The following is a 21,993-nucleotide window of genomic DNA, read 5'->3' as shown; positions in this document are numbered from 1 at the left end:
TCTTTAAAACCGATTGTACGACACTCTCTAACGTGGTGGACAGATCACCATCGTTTAAATCAGGGGGCTTCTTTTGTTCTTCCGACCTGGACTGTAATTTCAACAGATGCAAGTCTTACAGGTTGGGGAGCTGTGTGGGGATCTCTGACGGCACAAGGAGTTTGGGAATCTCAGGAGGTGAGATTACCGATCAATATTTTGGAACTCCGTGCAATTTTCAGAGCTCTTCAGTCTTGGCCTCTTCTGAAGAGAGAATCGTTCATTTGTTTTCAGACAGACAATGTCACAACTGTGGCATACATCAATCATCAAGGAGGGACTCACAGTCCTCTGGCTATGAAAGAAGTATCTCGAATTCTGGTTTGGGCGGAATCCAGCTCCTGTCTAATCTCTGCGGTTCATATCCCAGGTATAGACAATTGGGAAGCGGATTATCTCAGTCGCCAAACGTTGCATCCGGGCGAATGGTCTCTTCACCCAGAGGTATTTCTTCAGATTGTTCAAATGTGGGAACTTCCAGAAATAGATCTGATGGCGTCTCATCTAAACAAGAAACTTCCCAGATATCTGTCCAGATCCCGGGATCCTCAGGCGGAGGCAGTGGATGCATTATCACTTCTTTGGAAGTATCATCCTGCCTATATCTTTCCGCCTCTAGTTCTTCTTCCAAGAGTAATCTCCAAGATTCTGAAGGAATGCTCGTTTGTTCTGCTGGTAGCTCCGGCATGGCCTCACAGGTTTTGGTATGCGGATCTTGTCCGGATGGCCTCTTGCCATCAGTGGACTCTTCCGTTAAGACCAGACCTTCTGTCGCAAGGTCCTTTTTTCCATCAGGATCTCAAATCCTTAAATTTAAAGGTATGGAGATTTAACGCTTGATTCTTGGTCAAAGAGGTTTCTCTGACTCTGTGATTAATACTATGTTACAGGCTCGTAAATCTGTATCTAGAGAGATATATTATAGAGTCTGGAAGACTTATATTTCTTGGTGTCTCTCATCATTTTTCTTGGCATTCTTTTAGAATTCCGAGAATTTTACAGTTTCTTCAGGATGGTTTAGATAAAGGTTTGTCCGCAAGTTCTTTGAAAGGACAAATCTCTGCTCTTTCTGTTCTTTTTCACAGAAAGATTGCTAATCTTCCTGATATTCATTGTTTTGTACAAGCTTTGGTTCGTATAAAACCTGTCATTAAGTCAATTTCTCCTCCTTGGAGTTTGAATTTGGTTCTGGGGGCTCTTCAAACTCCTCCTTTTGAACCCATGCATTCATTGGACATTAAATTACTTTCTTGGAAAGTTTTGTTCCTTTTGGCGATCTCTTCTGCCAGAAGAGTCTCTGAATTATCTGCTCTTTCTTGTGAGTCTCCTTTTCTGATTTTTCATCAGGATAAGGCGGTGTTGCAAACTTCTTTTGAATTTTTACCTAAGGTTGTGAATTCCAACAACATTAGTAGAGAAATTGTGGTTCCCTCATTATGTCCTAATCCTAAGAATTCTAAGGAGAAATCGTTGCATTCTTTGGATGTTGTTAGAGCTTTGAAATATTATGTTGAAGCTGCTAAGTCTTTCCGAAAGACTTCTAGTCTATTTGTTATCTTTTCCAGTTCTAGAAAAGGCCAGAAAGCTTCTGCCATTTCTTTGGCATCTTGGTTGAAATCTTTAATTCATCATGCCTATGTCGAGTCGGGTAAAACTCCGCCTCAAAGGATTACAGCTCATTCTACTAGGTCAGTTTCTACTTCCTGGGCGTTTAGGAATGAAGCTTCGGTTGATCAGATTTGCAAAGCAGCAACTTGGTCCTCTTTGCATACTTTTACTAAATTCTACCATTTTGATGTATTTTCTTTTTCTGAAGCAGTTTTTGGTAGAAAAGTACTTCAGGCAGCGGTTTCATTTTGAATCTTCTGCTTATGTTTTCATTAAACTTTATTTTGGGTGTGGATTATTTTCAGCAGGAATTGGCTGTCTTTATTTTATCCCTCCCTCTCTAGTGACTCTTGCGTGGAAAGATCCACATCTTGGGTAGTCATTATCCCATACGTCACTAGCTCATGGACTCTTGCTAATTACATGAAAGAAAACATAATTTATGTAAGAACTTACCTGATAAATTCATTTCTTTCATATTAGCAAGAGTCCATGAGGCCCACCCTTTTTGTGGTGGTTATGATTTTTTTGTATAAAGCACAATTATTTCAATTCCTTATTTTATATGCTTTCGCACTTTTTTCTTATCACCCCACTTCTTGGCTATTCGTTAAACTGATTTGTGGGTGTGGTGAGGGGTGTATTTATAGGCATTTTAAGGTTTGGGAAACTTTGCCCCTCCTGGTAGGAATGTATATCCCATACGTCACTAGCTCATGGACTCTTGCTAATATGAAAGAAATGAATTTATCAGGTAAGTTCTTACATAAATTATGTTTTTCTTTGTATGGGAACAATATGACAAACCTGCACTGTTTGTAAAATAAAATAACAAACTATACATGTATTGCATTATGTGTGTGATTACACAAGAACTAGATAATTATCTTTTCTTGAAAATCATCTGAATAACCCTTAACAACGGACGTCCTGGAACCATACTACAATCACTTGTTCCACACAATGATGCTATTTTAACAAAGAGTAAATTGAAATTATGATTCTTAAATATTCTGCAAATAATAATTTCCAAGTTATAAGACGGTATCAAACTGCAATTACCAAAAAAGATTCAATAAGGCATTTTTACACAGTTCACCAATTAAGATAATTCACAGTGCACTGCTAGGGAAAAATTGACGCAAAACAATAGAATCGATAGAATCCATATTGTCTGTATTTGTATCGCAGGTGACAGAGTTAAAAAGAAAATCTGTTAAAATATCTGAAAATTCTGGTGAAGTCAGAAGTGTCTTACCTTTTCTTTTTCACGATTGATTAGGAAAAATAAATACTCAAAGCTCCGAGGAATTACCCCTCTTAGGTTATGAGTAAAGTTATCAGATTCAGAGGGACCTGAAAAAGATGTAGAGTAATATTACGTTGTAAGCAAAAATACATGACTACCCTTTTAAAGTCAGTTTGTTATTTACGAATCAGAAATTAAGCACTGGACTTCGAAAGATCTGGATACAAAATACATAGATTAAAAATATTTAAAACTGCATTCTTGTTAGCAAAATGTGCATTGTTTTATTTATTTATTTTTAGACCAGACACACCCTTAAAAAGCATTGAAAGTGTAATTTATCTTCTCTCCTGCTATAGGGAGGTACATATATAACAATTAACTACTGCACTAATAAATGTACAGCATGTTTGACAGTCATATGTGTTATGTGGCATTTATTTTTGTGCTTAATGTACATTTTGTTAAATTGAAAAAAAGCTTACATGCTAGAATATAGTTACCCAACATCTTCAAATCCAAATATTTGTAACGGGATCAAAAAATATATATATATATATATATATATAAATATATATATATATATATATATATATATATATATATATATATATATATATATATATATATATATATCAGTAAAAGAGCTGAATGCCTTCTTAAGGGTAATGCCCATACATTAGGGGCAATGGGTAGTTTAGTTTTTTTTAGTGTTAGGTTTTTTTATTTTGGGGGTTTTTACCGTTGGAGGGGGGGGGGGGATTTACAGGTAGCCCTCAGTTTGTGCCGGGGTTAGGTTCCGGAAGGAATGGTTGTAAATCGAAACCGTTGTAAATTGAAACCCAGTTTGTAATGTAAGTCAATGGGAAGTGAGGGAGATAGGTTCCAGGCCCCTCTCAAAATTGTCATAAGTAACACCTAAAACATTATTTTTAAAGCTTTGAAATGAAGAATTTAAATGCTAAACAGCATTATAAACCTAATAAAATAATCACACAACACAGACTTCACTTGCATTTTTCTGCAAACAGTTCTTTCTATGCATTTAAATCTGGACTGATTTATAGACAGGAAGATCTTGTTCCTTTGAAATCTGCTTGATAGCTCAGGTCTGGTTAAACTGATTAATTTCAGCTTGCTTGGCTTTGCTGCAACACAAGCGGACAGCTCCACCTACTGGCTATTTTAATCAATGCACTGCTTCTCAATGCTTTTCAATAGTCACATGACTGGAAAAAAAGGTTGTTATTCTGAAACAGTGTAAATTGAACCGTTGTAAAACGAGGGCCACCTGTAGTAATTTTTAAATGTAAAAGAGCTGTTTAACTTAGGGCAATGCCATAGAAAAGGGCCTTTTAAGGGCTATTGGTAGTTTAGATTAGGAAGTGTTTTTATTTTTGGGGGGAATTTTTAATTTCATAGGGATTAGGTATATTTATTTTATTTTTGATCATTTTATTTTTTTCTGTAATGTTAGACTTACTTTTTTGTAATTTAATGTTAGGATTTTTTATTTTAATTGTAATTTAGTAGTAATTGGGGTTAATTTAGGGGTATTAGGTTAGGGGGCTTAGTAATTAAATTAGTTATTTGCGTTGTGGGTGGCTTGGCGGTATAGGGGTTAATATATTAGGTTTATTGCGATGTGGGGGTTGGCGGTTCAGGGGTTAATATTCTAATTATGTTATTTGCGGATTAGGGGTTAATTGTTTTGCGATATGGGGGTTGCCGGTTTAGGTGTTTGTTAATACTTTGTGCGGGAGTTAAGTTTTTTTTTGTTATACTTCGTGCGGGCACGTGTTTTTTTTATTTTATTTTTTATTTCTTGCGGGCGGTTACGTGTTTTTTAGTTATTGCATGTGGGCGGTTGCTTGTTTGTTTTTTAAGGCTTCAGGTTTGTCTACCTTGCATCCAGGTGGATTCCGAAAATGTCAGGGTGGTAAAAGAATCCTGCCATTTTCGCTGCATCCAGGTGGATTCTTTTGTCTGCCTCACGCAGCCTACATTCTTTTGGCTGCCTTGTGCAGCCTACATTCCTTTGAGGATGTGTGTGTGTGTGTGCGCGCAACTGGCGACGTTCCAAACGTGATTGTATAGATAATATGGTTTTGACTAGTGGCATGCAGTGTAACAACATTTCATAATTGCTTTAAAAGATACCTAACTGTAAAGTCATTTTGAAGGAAAGATAAATGCCATACTAACAATCCTAAAAGCTTTGTTAGAAGTCAATATAAAACAATAATAGAAACAATGGCTGGCTGAAAAGGAACTTACCCAACATGGTAAAAGTCTTTCCAGACCCAGTCTGTCCACTGAAAGAAAAAATAAGTAAGCATTGTATATAAAATGTAAAAAAAAAAATCCATACCAATAATTTCAATTGCAAATAATCAGTCTTCACCAGTAGTTTGACAGACAGGCAACGTCATAGAAATATGCATTTTAAAATTTCACTCCAAAGGAAAAAAAAAAATATGCTAGTCTCAACAGTAGGTTAAAGGGACATTCTAGTCCAAAATAAACTTTCATGATTCAGATAGAGAATGTCATTTTAAACAATTTTCCAATTTACCTTTATCACCAATTATGCTTTGTTCTCTTGGTATTCTTAGTTGAAAGCTAAACATAGGAGGTTTATATGCAAATTTCTAAGCCCTTCAAGGCCGCCTCTTCTCTCAGGGCATTTTGACAGTTTTTCACCACTAGAGGGTGTCAGTTCATTTGTGTCATATAGATAACACTGTGCTCACGCACGTGGAGTTCAGGTGAGCCAGCTCTGATTGGTTAAAATGAATGTCTGTCAAAAGAACTGAAATAAGGGGGCAGTTTGCAGAGGCTTAGATACAAGGTAATCACAGAGGTAAAAAGTATATTTATAGAACTGTTAATTATGCAAAACTAGGGAATGGGTAATAAAGGGATTATCTTTTTTTTTTTTAAGACACAAGTCCACGGATCATCTTAATTACTAATGCGATATTCACCTCCTGATCAGCAGGAGGAGGCAAAGAGCACCACAGCAGAGCTCTTAAATAGCTCCTCCCTTCCCTCCCACTCCAGTCATTCTCTTTGCCTACGTTAGTGATAGAAAGAGGTAAAGCCTATTAGTGATTCCAAGACAGCATGAAGGGCACGCCCCCAATCCGAGACCGGATCTGGTAGGGGGCAGACTTTCCTTCTTCGTTCAGACTTGGGCTCGGGATGTTCAGGATGCTTGGGCAATAGAAATAGTCTCTCATGGATACAAATTGGAGTTCAAAAGTTTTCCTCCCAGAGGCAGGTTTCTGCTTTCAAGATTATCTGCAGACCAGACAAGAAGAGAAGCGTTCTTACATTGTGTAAAAGACCTCTCCGCCTTGGGAGTGATTGTTCCCGTTCCAGTCCAGGAACAGGGTCATGGTTTTTATTCCAATCTGTTTGTGGTTCCCAAAAAAAGAGGGAACCTTCAGGCCAATTTTAGACATAAAAAGTCTAAACAAATTTCTCAGGATTCCTTCCTTCAAGATGGAAACTATTCATTCCATTCTTCCCTTAATCCAGGAGGGTCAATTCATGACAACTGTGGATTTAAAGGATGCATACCTACATGTCCCTATTCACAGGGATCATCACAAGTTCCTAAGGTTTGCCTTCCTAGACAAACACTACCAGTTCGTGGCTCTTCCTTTCGGCTTGGCCACGGCTCCCAGAATCTTAACAAAGGTTCTGGGGTCTCTGTTGGCGGTCCTTCGGTCACTGGGCATTGGAGTGGCGCCTTATCTGGATGACATCCAGGCACCATCTTTTCAGCAAGCAAGATCCCACACCGGCATAGTGTTATCTTTCATGAGAGCTCACGGGTGGAAGGTAAATATGGGAAAGAGTTCCCTAGTTCCAGACACAAGAGTTACTTTCTTGGGAACCATAATAAACTCCTTGTCCATGAAGATTTTTCAGACAGAAGTCAGGAAATCAAAGATTATCGATACTTGTCTAGTCCTTCAGTGGCTCAGTGTATGGAGTTAATCGGGCTGATGGTTGCAGTAATGGACATCATCCCGTTTGCCCGTTTCCATCTCAGGCCTCTGCAGTTAAGCATACTCAGGCAAAGGAACGGAGATTATGCAGACTTGTCTTCTCGAATAACTCTGGAGCAGGAGACAAGAGACTCTTCAATGGTGGTTGTCTCTGGATCATCTCTCCCAGGGAACCTGCTGTTCGCAGACCGTCTTGGGTGATTGTGACAACAGACGCCAGCCTTCTGGGGTGGGGAGGAGTATGGGGCTCCCTAAAAGCTCAGGGAGTTTGGACTCAGTCAGAGTCTGTTCTTCCTATAAACATTCTAGAACTAAGATCAATCTTCAATGCTCTTCTGGCCTGGCCCCAGCTAGCCTCACTACGGTTTATCAGGTTCCAGTCAGACAACATAACTTCAGTGGCTTACATCAATCATCAGGGAGGAACGAGGAGTTCCTTAGCGATGACAGAGGCAACCAAAATAATCCAGTGGGCGGAGGCCCACTCTTGTTGTCTATCGGCGATCCATATCCCAGGGGTGGACAACTGGGAAGCGGATTTTCTGAGCAGGCAGACCTTTCATCCGGGGGAGTGGGAACTCCATCCGGAAGTGCTCTCCAATCTGATTCTCAAGTCAGGTCAGCCGGAATTGGACCTCATAGTATCCCGTCAGAATGCCAAGCTACCGAGATATGGTCGAGGTCCAGGGACCCCCAGGCGGAACTGATAGATGCTCTGGCGGTTCCTTGTACCTTCAGTCTAGTATACCTATTTCCTCTGTTTGCTCTTCTTCCTCGGGTAATTGCTTGAATCAAACAGGAGATGGCTTCGGTGATCCTCATAGCACCAGCCTGGCCTCGCAGGATTTGGTATGCGGATCTGGTGGAGATGGCATCTCTGCCTCCTTGGAGACTCCCGTTGAGGAAGGACCTTCTGATTCAGAGGCCCTTCCGTCACCCAAATCTAGTTTCTCTGAAGCTGACTACTTGGAGATTGAACGCTTAATTTTATCCAAGCGTGGATTTTCTGATTCAGTCAAAGAGACCATGATTCAGGTTTGTAAGCCTGTAACTAGAAGGATTTACCATAAGATTTGGCGTAAATCTCTCTATTGGTGCGAATCCAAGGGCTACTCATGGAGTAGAGTTAGGATTCCTAGATTTTTGTCTTTTCTCCAAGAGGGTTTGGAGAAGGGTTTATTGACGAGCTCCCTAAAGGGTCAAATCTCGGCCTTATCTAATTGTCTGGTGGATGTCCCAGATGTACAATCTTTTTGTCAGGCCTTGGTCAGGATCAGGCCTGTGTTCAAACCAGTTACTCCTCCATAGAGTCTTAATTTAGTTCTCAAAGTTCTTCAAGGGGCTCCATTTGAGCCTATGCATTCCTTAGATATTAAGTTGTTACCTTGGAAAATTTCTTGTTGCTATTTCTTCGGCTTGGAGAGTGTCAGAGCTCTCGGCATTGCAGTATGAGTCATCTTATTTTCCATTCAGATAAGGTAGTTTTACGTACTAAACTAGGATTTCTTCCTAAGGTTGTTTCTGATCGGAACATTAATCAGGAGATTGTGGTTCCATCCTTGTGTCCTAATCCTTCTCAGAAGGAAAGACTTCTGCACAATTTGGACGTGGTCCGTGTTTTACAGTTTTACTTACAGGCGACTAAGGACTTTCGTCAGTCTTCTTCTTTGTTTGTGATTTTCCCAGGAAAACTTAAGGGACAGAAAGCTACGGCTACTTCTCTTTTTTTTTGGCTGAAGAGTATCATACGTTATGCATATGAGATTGCTGGACAGCAGCCTCCCGAGAGAGTTACGGCTCATTCCACGAGGGCTGTTGCTTCCTCATGGGCATTCAAAAATGAAGCTTCTGTGGATCAGATGTGCAAGGCTGCGACTTGGTCCTCGTTTCACACTTTTTCAAAGTTCTACAAATTTGACACTTTTGCCTCGCTGAGGCCGTTTTAGGGAGAAAGGTTCTACAATCAGTGGTGCCTTCCGTTTAGGTTCCCTGTCTTGTCCCTCCCGTATCATCTGTGTACTCTAGCTTGGGTATTGAATCCCATTAGTAATTAAGATGATCCGTGGACTCATCGTGTCTTAAAATAGAAAAGAAAATTTATGCTTACCTGATAAATTTATTTCTTTTTTGACACAATGAGTCCATGGCCCGCCCTGTTCTTTTAAGACAGGTTGTGGGTTATTGTAAACTTCAGACACCTCTGCACCTTGGCTTTTCCTTTCTCTTCCTAACTTTGGTCGAATGACTGGAGTGGGAGGGAAGGGTGGAGCTATTTAACAGATCTGCTGTGGTGCTCTTTGCCTCCTCCTGCTGACCAGGAGGTGAATATACCATTAGTAATTAAGATGATCCGTGGACTCATTGTGTCAAAAAAGAAATACATTTATCAGGTAAGCATAAATTTTCTTTTTTAAACAATATCACTTCTGGTGTAGACTGTTATTAAGAGCATTGCAGCTTAAAGGGACAAACATTTAAAATGGGTAGTTAATACTGAAACATTTCTATCAACTTACTATGCAAAGATGGTGCCGTTATAACCATTCATACATGATTCAACAATGTTTTTTGCCACACACGAGAATACAGATTCCTAAAATACAAAAATGGACAAATTTACAGTAAAACCACCATTTTAACAAGTAATAATTGAAATACATATATATTTGCCATGCATTAACTTTTTCATATCATGATAATAAATGTGTGCAAATGCTGTTCAGACTTTCAGTGTCAGACATTTATGTGTAGGAAATAGTGTTCCTGGCATTCCTGTTGCATCTACAGCAGGTGATACAGATACCTATTTCTTGATTACTAATAAGTTATTCAGTTTACTACTACAAAAGTAACAGGAGATGAAATGCTAACAAAAATAATGAAAAAAAAATCTTAGACTAGTATTGAGATTATAGGCTGAAGAAATCCATAATTAAAGGAGAGTGTATGAAATGCTCCTAAGAATACATACATGGACTGTAACCCCATCATAAGTGGCAGGACTTTTAAAGAGATAATGCTCAGTGAAGTTTGATGTTTTTTTCTTCTATCCGGTAAACCGATTCCTGTTTTTCCATACATATACCATGATTTAAATATCAGATTTAAATATCAGAGATAATTTACCTGAGATAAAATGTGGTTCCTGTGTAAGAAGCAACTAAATAATTACAGATGATGTCAACAAACAAATATAAGTTTATATATTTTGCATAGTGTTAGGAAAACGAAATCAGATTCTAGGAACACACATACCTGAGTTGCATCCATATTAGCAACATGATCGAAAGTGAATATCTTTGGCTCTGGCTTGGAGTGCAAGCGGATAGTGTTTGAAGACAGGACTGACAGACAGAGGCTTTGATCCCCTTCATTTCCACTTAAACTTCCCTCTACTAGGGGGCGGATTCTGACAAAGACTTTGATAGCATCCCCTTCAACACTGTAAAAGTTCGGAAAACGTTAGCAGCTTATACCCTATAACAGAATCACAGATAACTGAAAATCTTAGCAGAATATTTATCAAGGGGCTTGTACCAAGAAACAAGACATAAAAGGTTCTGTAAAATCATATCTATTGAAAAGAATAATACATAAGAAATGTTTAATGGCTAGTAATGAGACCACAAAAGGGGATTAAGATGAAAAAGCCTGAGAAGTTCTAGCGTACATTAGATTTTTATTTGCATAAATGTTTTGTAGATGATCCATTTATATAGCCCATACAGGTTTTTTTTTTTGTAAATATATAGTTTTGCTTATTTTTAAATAAAATTGTGCTGATTTTCAGTCTCCTAACCAAGTCCCAAAGTTCTAGAAGTAGACTGTCTACCTACGCCAGCTTGTTCCTGTTTGTGTAAAGGATCTTTTCAAATGCAGGAGATTTTGGAGCACTTCATGCTTCCTTACGCAGAAAAGCTCTATGGGGATGCTGACTTCATTTTCCAGCAGGACTTGGCACCTGCCCACACTGCCAAAAGCACCAAAACCTGGTTCAATGACCGTGGGATTACTGTGCTTGATTGGCCAGCAAACTTGCCTGACCTGAACCCCATAGAGAATCTATGGGGCATTGCCAAGAGAAAGATGAGAGACATGAGACCGAACAATATAGAAGAGCTGAAGGCCGCTATTGAAGCATCCTGGTCTTCCATAACACCTCAGCAGTGCCACAGGCTGATAGCTTCCATGCCACGCCGCATTGAGGCAGTAATTGCTGCAAAAGGGGCCCAAACCAAGTACTGAGTACATACAGTATGCATGCTTATACTTTTCAGAGGTCCGATATTGTTCGACAGGTATGTACAATCCTTGTTTTATTGATTGCATGTAATATTCTAATTTTCTGAGATTGTGGATTTGAGGTTCTCATGAGCTGTAAGCCATAATCATCACAATTATGACAAATCACGGCTTGAACTATCTGGCTTTGCATGTAATGAGTTTCACCTTTTAAGTTGCATTAGTGAAATAAATGAACTTTTGCACGATATTCTAATTTTTCGAGTATATATATATCTATATATATATATATATATATATATATATATATATATATATCTCTATATATATATATATATATATATCTCTATCTATCTCTATATATATATATATATATATATATATATATATATATATATATATATATATATATATATATATATATATATATCTATATATATATATATCTCTATATATATATATATCTATCTATCTATATATCTCTATATATATCTATCTATATCTATCTATCTCTATCTATCTATCTATCTATCTATCTATCTATATCTATCTATCTATATATATATATATCTCTCTATATCTATATCTCAACATTTTAAAATTAGGGGGAGATAAAAGGCGAGTTTAAAATCCTCCACTACGCACAAAATATAGAAAAAATAACCCATTGTGTAGTTCATTAACACATCTAGACAGGCCCAGAGGCTTGTTTTCCCACAGAAAACCTCTGAATTACATGGTTTCCAATGCAGCAAAGGATTCTGGGTAAGATATGCAAATTAAGTACACAATGACACACCTTTTTACTTCAGTCTGCTTTTCAGCAGGTTCCCTTTACGCCAAAGTATTGCTGTTCACACAGCTTATAAACTTAGCTAGGGTTAGTGCAGTGATTCATAACCATCCCAGGACAGACTGTTTCGTGGTACTTGCCACTCATTTAAAATGTTGTTGTATTCTGCCTGGAATCAACTTCACCCAGCAGTGATTCTAACCTTCTCCCAGCTGATGAGTGGCAAAAATCACAAAACAGTCTGTCCTGGGATGGTTATGAATCACTGCACTAACCCTAGCTAAGTTTATAAGCTGTGTGAACAGCGATACTTTGGCGTAAAGGGAACCTGCTGAAAAGCAGACTGAAGTAAAAAGGTGTGTCAATGTGTACTTAATTTGCATATCTTACCCAGAATCCTTTGCTGCATTGGAAACCATGTATTTCAGAGGTTTTCTGTGGGAAAACAAGCCTCTGGGCCTGGCTAGATGTGTTAATGAACTACACAATGATATATATATACATATATATATATATATACACATACACACACATACACACACACACACACAAAGATCTAAAAGAACAAGCGCACAGATACACTATTCATAGTGCAAATCAATTTAATATTAAAAAAGCATATAGCATATATTGAACATTTAGGAGTGAATCCTACTCACAAAGGGAACCCCAATCATATGAGGTAAGTTATGGCTGTCGGATCCTTAAAGTGTCCCCACTTATTAAAGGCAACAGTCAGAATGAAGTATCCCCACTTGGTATTGGCTAACAAGTCCCAATAAAAGTAAGAGAATCTCCTTATGGCAAAAGTCCTCAGTACTGTTCAAAGGTAGCGGTTGATGTTATTAAAAATATCCAGTCTATCTTATCGCTCCTATAGTCTGTAGTCCGGACCAAGGCTGATGGATAAGTAAATGCTGCAAACCAGCGTGGGTCAGTGACTCCGCGTAGCAGCGTCTAGAACAGAGCGCTCGTTTTCTCCTGTTGGCGTGTAATTCGCAAGTGACGTAAGGTGGGCGTGGCCTTACGCGTTTCACGGTAACATCCGCTTCATCAGAGGCTTGTAGTGCGCCCACCATACCTGCTGTTCTTATAAGACAGCGTTAAGGTACACGCCCTCCTTACGTCAATATGGATATAACAACCTGTTAATACAAAATGTTAAAATATAAAGTGTAAGGTGCATTCATTTTCAATACTTAAGAGATATATTAAGAAGGGAATTATCCCAAAGGGGTTGAGGTTACAAAAAACACCAATCTTTGACCTAGCTGATGTGGAGTATCACACAGAATGGGAGCAAGCTCTAAATGATTGCTCAAAAACATTCATTAATATATTGATCAAATATAGAGATTATAAATTTTCCAAAATAACTGAGGAAATGAATAAAATTAGAGAAGAACTAGAAAGACATAAAGGGGATGTCCTCTATGAGCAATTAAATGAGGAAACTAAAAAGAGAGTACACACTTATGAAATGGAAATTAAAAGTAGAAAAAACAGGAAATTAAGAAGAGACATAGAAGAAGCCTTAGAAAAAACCAGAATAGAAAATGACCAGGAATTAGGTGGGGCTATAATGGATACTACATCATTAAATAGTCCTGCAGTATCAAGTATAGGCATTAAAAATAAAAATTCAAATACATATCACCTGAGGCCACAATGGAAAAATCAAAATACACATATGGGAGCATCTATTTATAGAGACTACCAATCGAATTCAAATACCAGAACATACATTAATGGCCAACCTAAGTCTGGTACTAACAATTTTAATAAAAATAAAAACAAACAAAAACAAAATACACAATACCAACCAACTAGGTTCAATACTCAAAATGAATATCCAATAGATTTTCAGGAGGAGGAACATCAAAATAGGAGGTTTAATGCACCAAGAGAGGATCAGGAATATAGGTCTCACTACTTTAGGACACATGCAAAGGACTCTAATTTGAGAAATAGTAGGAGACAATCAGAGTTTTAGAGAACAGGAAAGAAACAAATCAGATAGTGCTAGTGCACAAACACCTTTTTTAGAGAAAGGTATGAAACCAAAACCGCCAAAATCGTGGGGAAAAACCCCTTCTATTGCACAGTATCTCACGAAAACAGCACAATTAAAAAGAAGAATAGAGTCCGAAGAGGACACAGAGGAGGAAGACATGTACGAAATAAAAAGGAGAAAGTAGAATTAAGTAAGAACTACACAAAAAATTTTAACTTATCCAAACGCCCCTTAAACCCTTCTGAATATAGTCTTTTAACCAAAGGGCTTAATTTTGCACCAAATAGTACCCCTAATGATTTTGATCTTTTCATTGATTTAAATAGATTCATTAGGAAGCTTACTTTGAATAGACACTTTGCAAAGCTTAAAAACAAAAAGGACGAAGCTAATTTGAATGAGACAGATTTTGCCAGCCTCACGAATTTGATATCTTTAGAATGTGAAAATTGGGTTATGGAAAAATTGGCAGATGGTCTAGACCAGTATACATTGGAGTTACTAATGGATCTTGAAAAAACTAATTCAGAGTATAAGAATGGACCATCATTTAAACCTAAGTCCATTTTTTATCCTAATTATTCACAAGGTAATCATATACCAGTTTTTTATAAACTGGTTGAGAAAGAACTTATGGATCTGTGTAAAAAAGTCAGTTCAGGATCTAAACAAAATATTAATTTGAATCAAATTGATATGAGAGCCCTAAAACAATTAAAAGAGAATACATCAATAGTAATAAGAGAAGCGGATAAGGGAGGGAGCGTAGTCATCCAGGATAAAGCTGATTATTTGGCAGAGGCCTATAGAATGCTTAATGACCTTACCACCTATAAAAAATTGAAGGGAGACAATACAAATGGCTTCATTAAAGAACTAAAAAGTCTACTTACTGAGAATTTAAGGCTAGGTAACATTTCCAAGGAAGAATATGAATTTCTTTTCTTGGATAAATGTAGAGTGGCAATTTTCTATCATTTGCTCAAAGTCCACAAGGACTTGGAACGGCCACCTGGACGCCCTATTATTTCGGGCATTAATTCCCTGACTAGCAACCTTTCTCAGTTCGTAGACTATTATTTAAAACCTATGGTCATTACCCTAAAATCGTATGTACGTGATACTCCTCACATTCTATCTATTATGGAAACCATAAAGTGGCAACCTGATTACAGGTGGTTGACACTAGATGTTGCTTCTCTCTACACTTGCATCCCACATGATGCAGGTGTAGAGAGTGTCAAATACAATTTTGACAAATATGATCATCTGCCAGTTATGCAAAGAGAATTTTTACTAAAAGCTATAAAGTTAATTTTGCAGAAAAATTATTTCCTGTTCAGTAAGGATTTTTATTTGCAGGTTGGGGGCACAGCGATGGGTACACGCTTTGCCTCCAACTATGCAAATCTTTACATGGGAACTTGGGAAGATAAATATATATGGGACAATAATCCCTTCAAAGAGAATATAATTGTTTGGAAACGTTTTATAGATGACGTTATAGTCATCTGGAAAGGGGATGAAAGTGAAATTGACAGATTCTTTGACTATGTCAACCATAACGAATTCAATTTAAAATTCATGAAGAATGTAAATGGTACAAAAATTGAGTTTTTAGATGTGGTACTTACAGCAAGTAAGGACAAAATAACTACCAGCTTATATAGGAAGGAGACAGACTCGAACAGTTACCTCCATGCCAGAAGTGGTCACCACAGAAATTGGATCAAAAATATACCATATGGCCAATTCCAGAGAGTTAGGAGAAACTGTTCGAGTCTAGTCTCCTTTGACAAGGAATCTGAAGATCTGAAAATTAAATTTAAAGCCAAAGGTTATCCCTTAGACTTGGTAGAAAGTGGATATTCAAGGGCACGCCAATTAGAAAGATCAACTCTCTTAAAGCAAAAACCAAGTTCCAATTTGGAAAACAATAGGATGGACAATCTATTTCTAACAAAATACAATGACAAGTCCTGGGATTTAAAGAGAGTTCTGAAAAAACATTGGCATGTTCTTTTAGAAGATCCTATCTTAAATAAGTCCTTGGATCAAATCCCAAAAGTTGTCTTTAAGAAGAACAAAAACTTAAGACATTCTAGCTCCCAGTAGATTGAGACAGGATTCAAATAAACAAAATTGGCTTAACAGAGTGAGCTTTGGCTTTTTCAAGTGCAATAGAAAAAATTGCAATACATGTCCATTAATTGATCAGAATAACAAACAAATAACATCACATGTTAATGGTTATACTAGGCCCATCAAGACATCTATGAATTGTCATTCTAAGTATGTTGTGTATGCCCTAGAGTGTAGTTGCAAGCTGCAATATATAGGTAGGACCAAAAGAACAGTAAAAAGAAGAGTTTTGGAACATGTTGCAAACATAGAACAAGGGAATGTATCTCATGGAGTAACGGATCATTATAGAAAAAAACATAATAATGATCCATCCTGCCTGAGATTCAAGGCAATAGAACAAGTTTTTCTGGATGAGAGGAGGGGAGACAGAATGTTACGTCTGAGACAGAGAGAGACATTCTGGATCCACTCCCTCCAGACCTTGGAGCCCTATGGAATGAATAGAGAAGTAGACATCCAGGCTTTTTTGGTTTAAATTGTTTTTATTTTAAATTAATTGTAATTTTAATTCATATTTAAATTAATTTATTTGGAATGAATTTATACCCAAATTAAAATAGAAATAAAATAAAGCTAATTGCGGTATTTTAGAAAGTGGCAAATCAATTGAATTTTATTTATCTTTTTTATTTTTAAAGAAAAATATTAAATTTTGGATATTTAGAATTAATTGGGTTTTAAAACTTAGTATTAAATTTAGTGTCATTAAAAATTCATCAAATTTATCTAATCTATGTTTAGGATAGAAGTTCAAGCTCATTGGAACATTCATGTTGCAAAAGAATTCTAATCACATTATTTCTACTGGCATTTATGTCAAGTTAACTACACAGTGATTTTTGAATAAGATTAGTACCAACAGCCATATACCAAATGGCTTTTTGCATATACATATATAGATATACATGTCATTTCACTTTATTCAATGATTGTTGTGTGTTTTTTATACAGGACATTAGAGTCCTTAGGGATTTTCTTATATAGAAAATATTTATATATTTATTTTTCTATTCATTTTAAATTTAATATGTAGATGTATGTATTTGTATTTTTATTTTAAGTCATATACGGATTTCTGAACATGAAAATTGTTTGTTGACAAAGCGCACTGAGGGTGCACTTTATAACACAGTCACTATAATATGATACATTGAGTGTTGTTAAATGGGAATCAAAAGTTGTTCGCAGATCACAATGATTATTGAAAATGAATGAACCTTACACTTTATATTTTAACATTTTGTATTAACAGGTTGTTATATCCATATTGACGTAAGGAGGGCGTGTACCTTAACACTGTCTTATAAGAACAGCAGATAGGGTGTGCGCACTACAAGCCTCTGATGAAGCGGATGTTACCGTGAAACGCGTAAGGCCACGCCCACCTTACGTCACTTGCGAATTACACGCCAACAGGAGAAAACGAGCGCTCTGTTCTAGACGCTGCTACGCGGAGTCACTGACCCACGCTGGTTTGCAGCATTTACTTATCCATCAGCCTTGGTCCGGACTACAGACTATAGGGGCGATAAGATAGACTGGATATTTTTAATAACATCAACCGCTACCTTTGAACAGTACTGAGGACTTTTGCCATAAGGAGATTCTCTTACTTTTATTGGGACTTGTTAGCCAATACCAAGTGGGGATACTTCATTCTGACTGTTGCCTTTAATAAGTGGGGACACTTTAAGGATCCGACAGCCATAACTTACCTCATATGATTGGGGTTCCCTTTGTGAGTAGGATTCACTCCTAAATGTTCAATATATGCTATATGCTTTTTTAATATTAAATTGATTTGCACTATGAATAGTGTATCTGTGCGCTTGTTCTTTTAGATCTTTGCAGCTGTACCTCTTTCACTCAAATTGAACCTTGAGTGGTATTCCAACGAGCAGCACAGACACACCAAGCAGTCTGAAATTCCATCACACCTGACCCTCAGAAGGACATTATTGTTTTTCTCTCTTTTTCTCCCATTCCAGGGATATTGCAAAGTGTAATAAGTATACTTTTGATATTGTACCATTTTATTGTATGCATTAATTTTACTGCTACATTGTTAAAACTAGATCAAATACAGATCTTATAACAACAAACAAAAAATTTCTTCAACAAGTGTGCGCAGCCTAGGCTCCCAGTAGTGATATTCATTTTTTTTAGTTCACTCCTGTGATCTTAGATATATATATATATATATATATATATATATATATATACACACATACACACACATACACAGAAGGGAACTGCACTCTCATACTGGACCGGGTACACATCCCATGACCCTGCAACATACTCAGCCCTGGGTGCCACTGGCACTCACAGGAAGCTGTGCTGTTCCTAGAGTCACAGACAGTTAACCCCAGTCAGGTCTGGGTGCAAGAACCATAGGGAAAATTACATATCAAATGAATACAACACACAGAGAAAACCCAGCACTCACTTACAAGCTCTCAGCTAAGATTTAAAAGCAAAAACGGAAAGGTTAGTTACCGCATCTGGCCAAATGGGAAAAGCCCAGGTACCTCGTCAAGGTCCTTTCCAATACCTGGGACCCTAAAACAGCCACACAATGCAAGCTTTCAAATCCAAACAAACTGGGGTGGCTGTTTTAGGGTCCCAGGTATTGGAAAGGACCTTGACGAGGTACCTGGGCTTGTCCCATTTGGCCAGATGCGGTAACTAACCTTTCCATTTTCCTTTTAAATTTTAGCTGAGAGCTTGTAAGTGAGTGCTGGGTTTATTAAATTAGCTTTAAAGATAAGTTTTGTACTGAAAAAAATAATCTTTTTTACCTTGGTAAAGAAGGGAGAGAAATCGAAATGTTGGATGGGTCACCTGAAAAATATTAAAACAGTTTTTCAGAAGTCATAAAGGAGTTTATACATATACCATTTTCTGACAGAAATATTCATATTTTTATTTGTATTAAAATTACCTGGCTTGTACCTCACCAGTACATATTAAAATGGCTATTATTGCTTGTAATTGTATCACTAGCAACCCTGCAGCTCTTTATTTAACCTCTGCAACGTGGGTAAAAGTACTGCTCGGTAACTGCAAAGAGCGGCTGGTCCCAAACGGAAACTGTCGGCATGTGTGACTACTGTTCTGATTGGGTCACCTGACATTTCTGCTCGAGCCAAGACCAGCAGTTCTCTTCAGCTTTCAAGTGGTACTTAAGCTATGGGTTTAATCCCATTGTGAGGGTTAAACATACGGGGTGCAGGATCCCGAATAATAAAATTATATGCGCTAACAAATAAGTACATGCAATTTTCAACTATAATGACCTTTTGCTTTTTGTGAGACGTATCACTTAATCTATTGTCCATTCTCTGCTGCTCTCTTTGACCAGTTCCTGTGGTGGGTTCCCATAATACATGTTTGAAAAAAAGGTGTCAGTTAGGCCTAATACTCCCCCCCTGGGGTTCTATCCTTAGGCACATTTCATACAAAAACTCAAAAAGGCACATGTTAGTTAAATGATACACTAATTTGTTAGAGGACCAGCTCAGTTGCATGGTGTTGATTACCTGGAGAATAAAGCAAAAGTTTTATAATATATTGCAGCTGCTAAAAAATGCATTGCAAATCAGCTGCAGACAATTTTGTTATTGTTAAAGGACCAGTAAATACAGTAGATTTGCATAATCAACAAATACATGATAAAAAGACAATGCGATAGCACTTAGTCTGAACTCCAAATGAGTAGTAGATTTTTTTCTGACAAATTTGCAAGTTATGTCCATTTCCACTCCCACTGCATCATGTGAAACCCATCAGCCAATCAAAAATGCATATAGTATATTCTGTGAATTCTTGCACATGCTCAGTAGGTGCAAATATAAAAAGACTGTGCACATTTTGTTAATGGAAGTAAACTGGAAAGTTGTTTAAAATTGCATGCTCTATTTGAATAATGACTTTTTCATTTTGACTTGAGTATCCCTTTAAGTTTGTCAAATATCTCCTGAATAAATTTGTTTACTTTGCTCTTGGTTTAACATCACATAATTATAAGTAAACATGTAATAAAAAGGTATATTGCCCACAAGAATATCTTACATTCAGGTGTCACAGCTTTGCAGCTCAGGGCAAGGAAAAGGCTAAGGGCAGGGTTGAAAAAAAATCACTAACAGTCAGTCATCAATCAATGCGCTGATGCTTTGCAGTGCTTCTCCATATTTGACTGTTCCCTTTAAACAGTGCTTTGCCTCTGGCTGCACCGTGTTAAGGATAACTTACACAGTGCAGCCAGAGCAAAGCACTGCTTGAGGAGAAGAGCCTGATGTGGGGCAGCGCTGCAAAGCGATAGCGCTAACCATTCCTGCATGTGTTCCATTATTTCTGCAGACATGCTACATTTCAGATCACAGCATCCTTGGAGCATATAGTGACCGATACTTTAGTCCAATAATTGCCTGAACATGTTCATTAAAGAAATATAAAAGTGCAAAAAAAAAACAACAAAAAAACGCTGTATTATTGCTTGCATATAATACAATAATAAAATGCTCTATGTTTAATACATAGCAGATAGAAAAACACAGTGGAAAGACTGATGTATTGGAAGGTACTGCATGTTTACGTTACGTTTATGGACATTCGGTAAAAGCAATAAGCTACATTGACCTCTCTTCCAAGCATTTAAAATAGTAAAGAATTGTAGGCAGATATAATTTTGAATTTATCTTAAATAGTTTGAACACGTCCCTTTACAGCATTGTTTCTCAACCACGGTGCTTAAGTACCCCCCAAAAGTCCAGGTTTTCACTATAGCTGAGCTAGTGCACAGGTGAAATAATCAGCTGATGGCTGAGAGCAGGTTAGTAACCATGGTGTTACTGATCAGCTGAATACTTCACCTTTGCACTGGTTGAGCTATAATGAAAACCTGGCCTGTTGGGGGTACTTGGGGAGAGCAGTTGAGAAACACTGCTTTACAGGGCCATAAAAAACTGCAAAAAGGAAAAAAAAACACTTATATTATGCAGGCAATACTACAATAATAAAATACTCTGTGTGTTTAACACCTACATAGGGTAAATAGTTAGATAAGCCTATCGGAACACATATGGTAAGCCAATGACAAGAGGCATCGGTGTAGCCACCAATCACCCACTTGATCCCAATACTGCATTGTTGTCAGGACAATAGCAGCAAAATAATAAAATGTTAACAGACTAGAGCATTTTCCTTTTTGCACTTGGACGTACCTTTCACAATTTCTGGGACATTTATTTATTGATGAACCATGCAACCAGACTGGGGTCTGAAGTAGGTATATCTTGCATAAAGTGGGGCTGCTGCCAAGGGGTTAATAATTGTGTTACGGTCAACAGGCTAACCACACTGGTGCTGAGACAAAAATAAATTTGCCACAAAAATATCGTAGTAACATTTTCATGGCTAGAAGAGTTCATTTGTTGAATTCGATTGGGTTTACTACTTTGTAAAGATTATAATAATGTGTGATCATCCCAGTTTTCTAGTTGATGTTCATTGCATACAAATAACGCATTGTGCAGATGTGTATATTTTTATTGCAATGACACCTGACAAACGTCAACAAGCTGCAAAAGGTACAGTGACACTGCTGACATAGATCTAAATCGCACACCGCGTTGCCGTCTATAGTTGACCACATATTTGAAGTTTTTATTATCACATATACCTTTCGTTCCCGGTGCCATGCTTTATTTTCCGCCTGTGTCCTTCAGGTCCTGTTATATAACTTTTAGTTAAATTTCCAAAGGCAAGTTAGGCAATCTCAAGTAAAATGGCGGAACTTTCGAATTTGGCGCTTTGAGATTAGTCAGACAGTGCCTTACTGCGTTAAAAGACACGCCCAATTTCCTCGTGACGTCACGGCAGC

General features: G+C 37.5%; 1 protein-coding gene across 1 annotated transcript in view; it reads right to left on the bottom strand.

Annotated features, from left to right (window-relative positions):
- Positions 1–21,928, bottom strand: part of KIF15 (kinesin family member 15) — a 417,226-nt gene extending 395,298 nt beyond the window's left edge. Inside the window, exons 1-6 of the mRNA XM_053714345.1 lie at positions 21,793–21,928; positions 18,911–18,953; positions 10,171–10,357; positions 9,432–9,508; positions 5,174–5,211; positions 2,906–3,003 (exon numbers count right to left, since the gene is read on the bottom strand). Of these exons, the coding sequence (XP_053570320.1) occupies positions 2,906–3,003; positions 5,174–5,211; positions 9,432–9,508; positions 10,171–10,357; positions 18,911–18,953; positions 21,793–21,811 (462 nt within the window). The 5' untranslated portion in view covers positions 21,812–21,928. The remainder of the gene's footprint in view (positions 1–2,905; positions 3,004–5,173; positions 5,212–9,431; positions 9,509–10,170; positions 10,358–18,910; positions 18,954–21,792) is intronic.
- Between the last annotated feature and the right edge of the window lie 65 nt (positions 21,929–21,993).

The sequence above is a fragment of the Bombina bombina genome, chromosome 5 (genome assembly GCF_027579735.1).
Source record: "Bombina bombina isolate aBomBom1 chromosome 5, aBomBom1.pri, whole genome shotgun sequence".
Lineage (NCBI taxonomy): Eukaryota > Metazoa > Chordata > Amphibia > Anura > Bombinatoridae > Bombina > Bombina bombina.
This window is presented reverse-complemented; position numbering and strand designations above follow the sequence as displayed.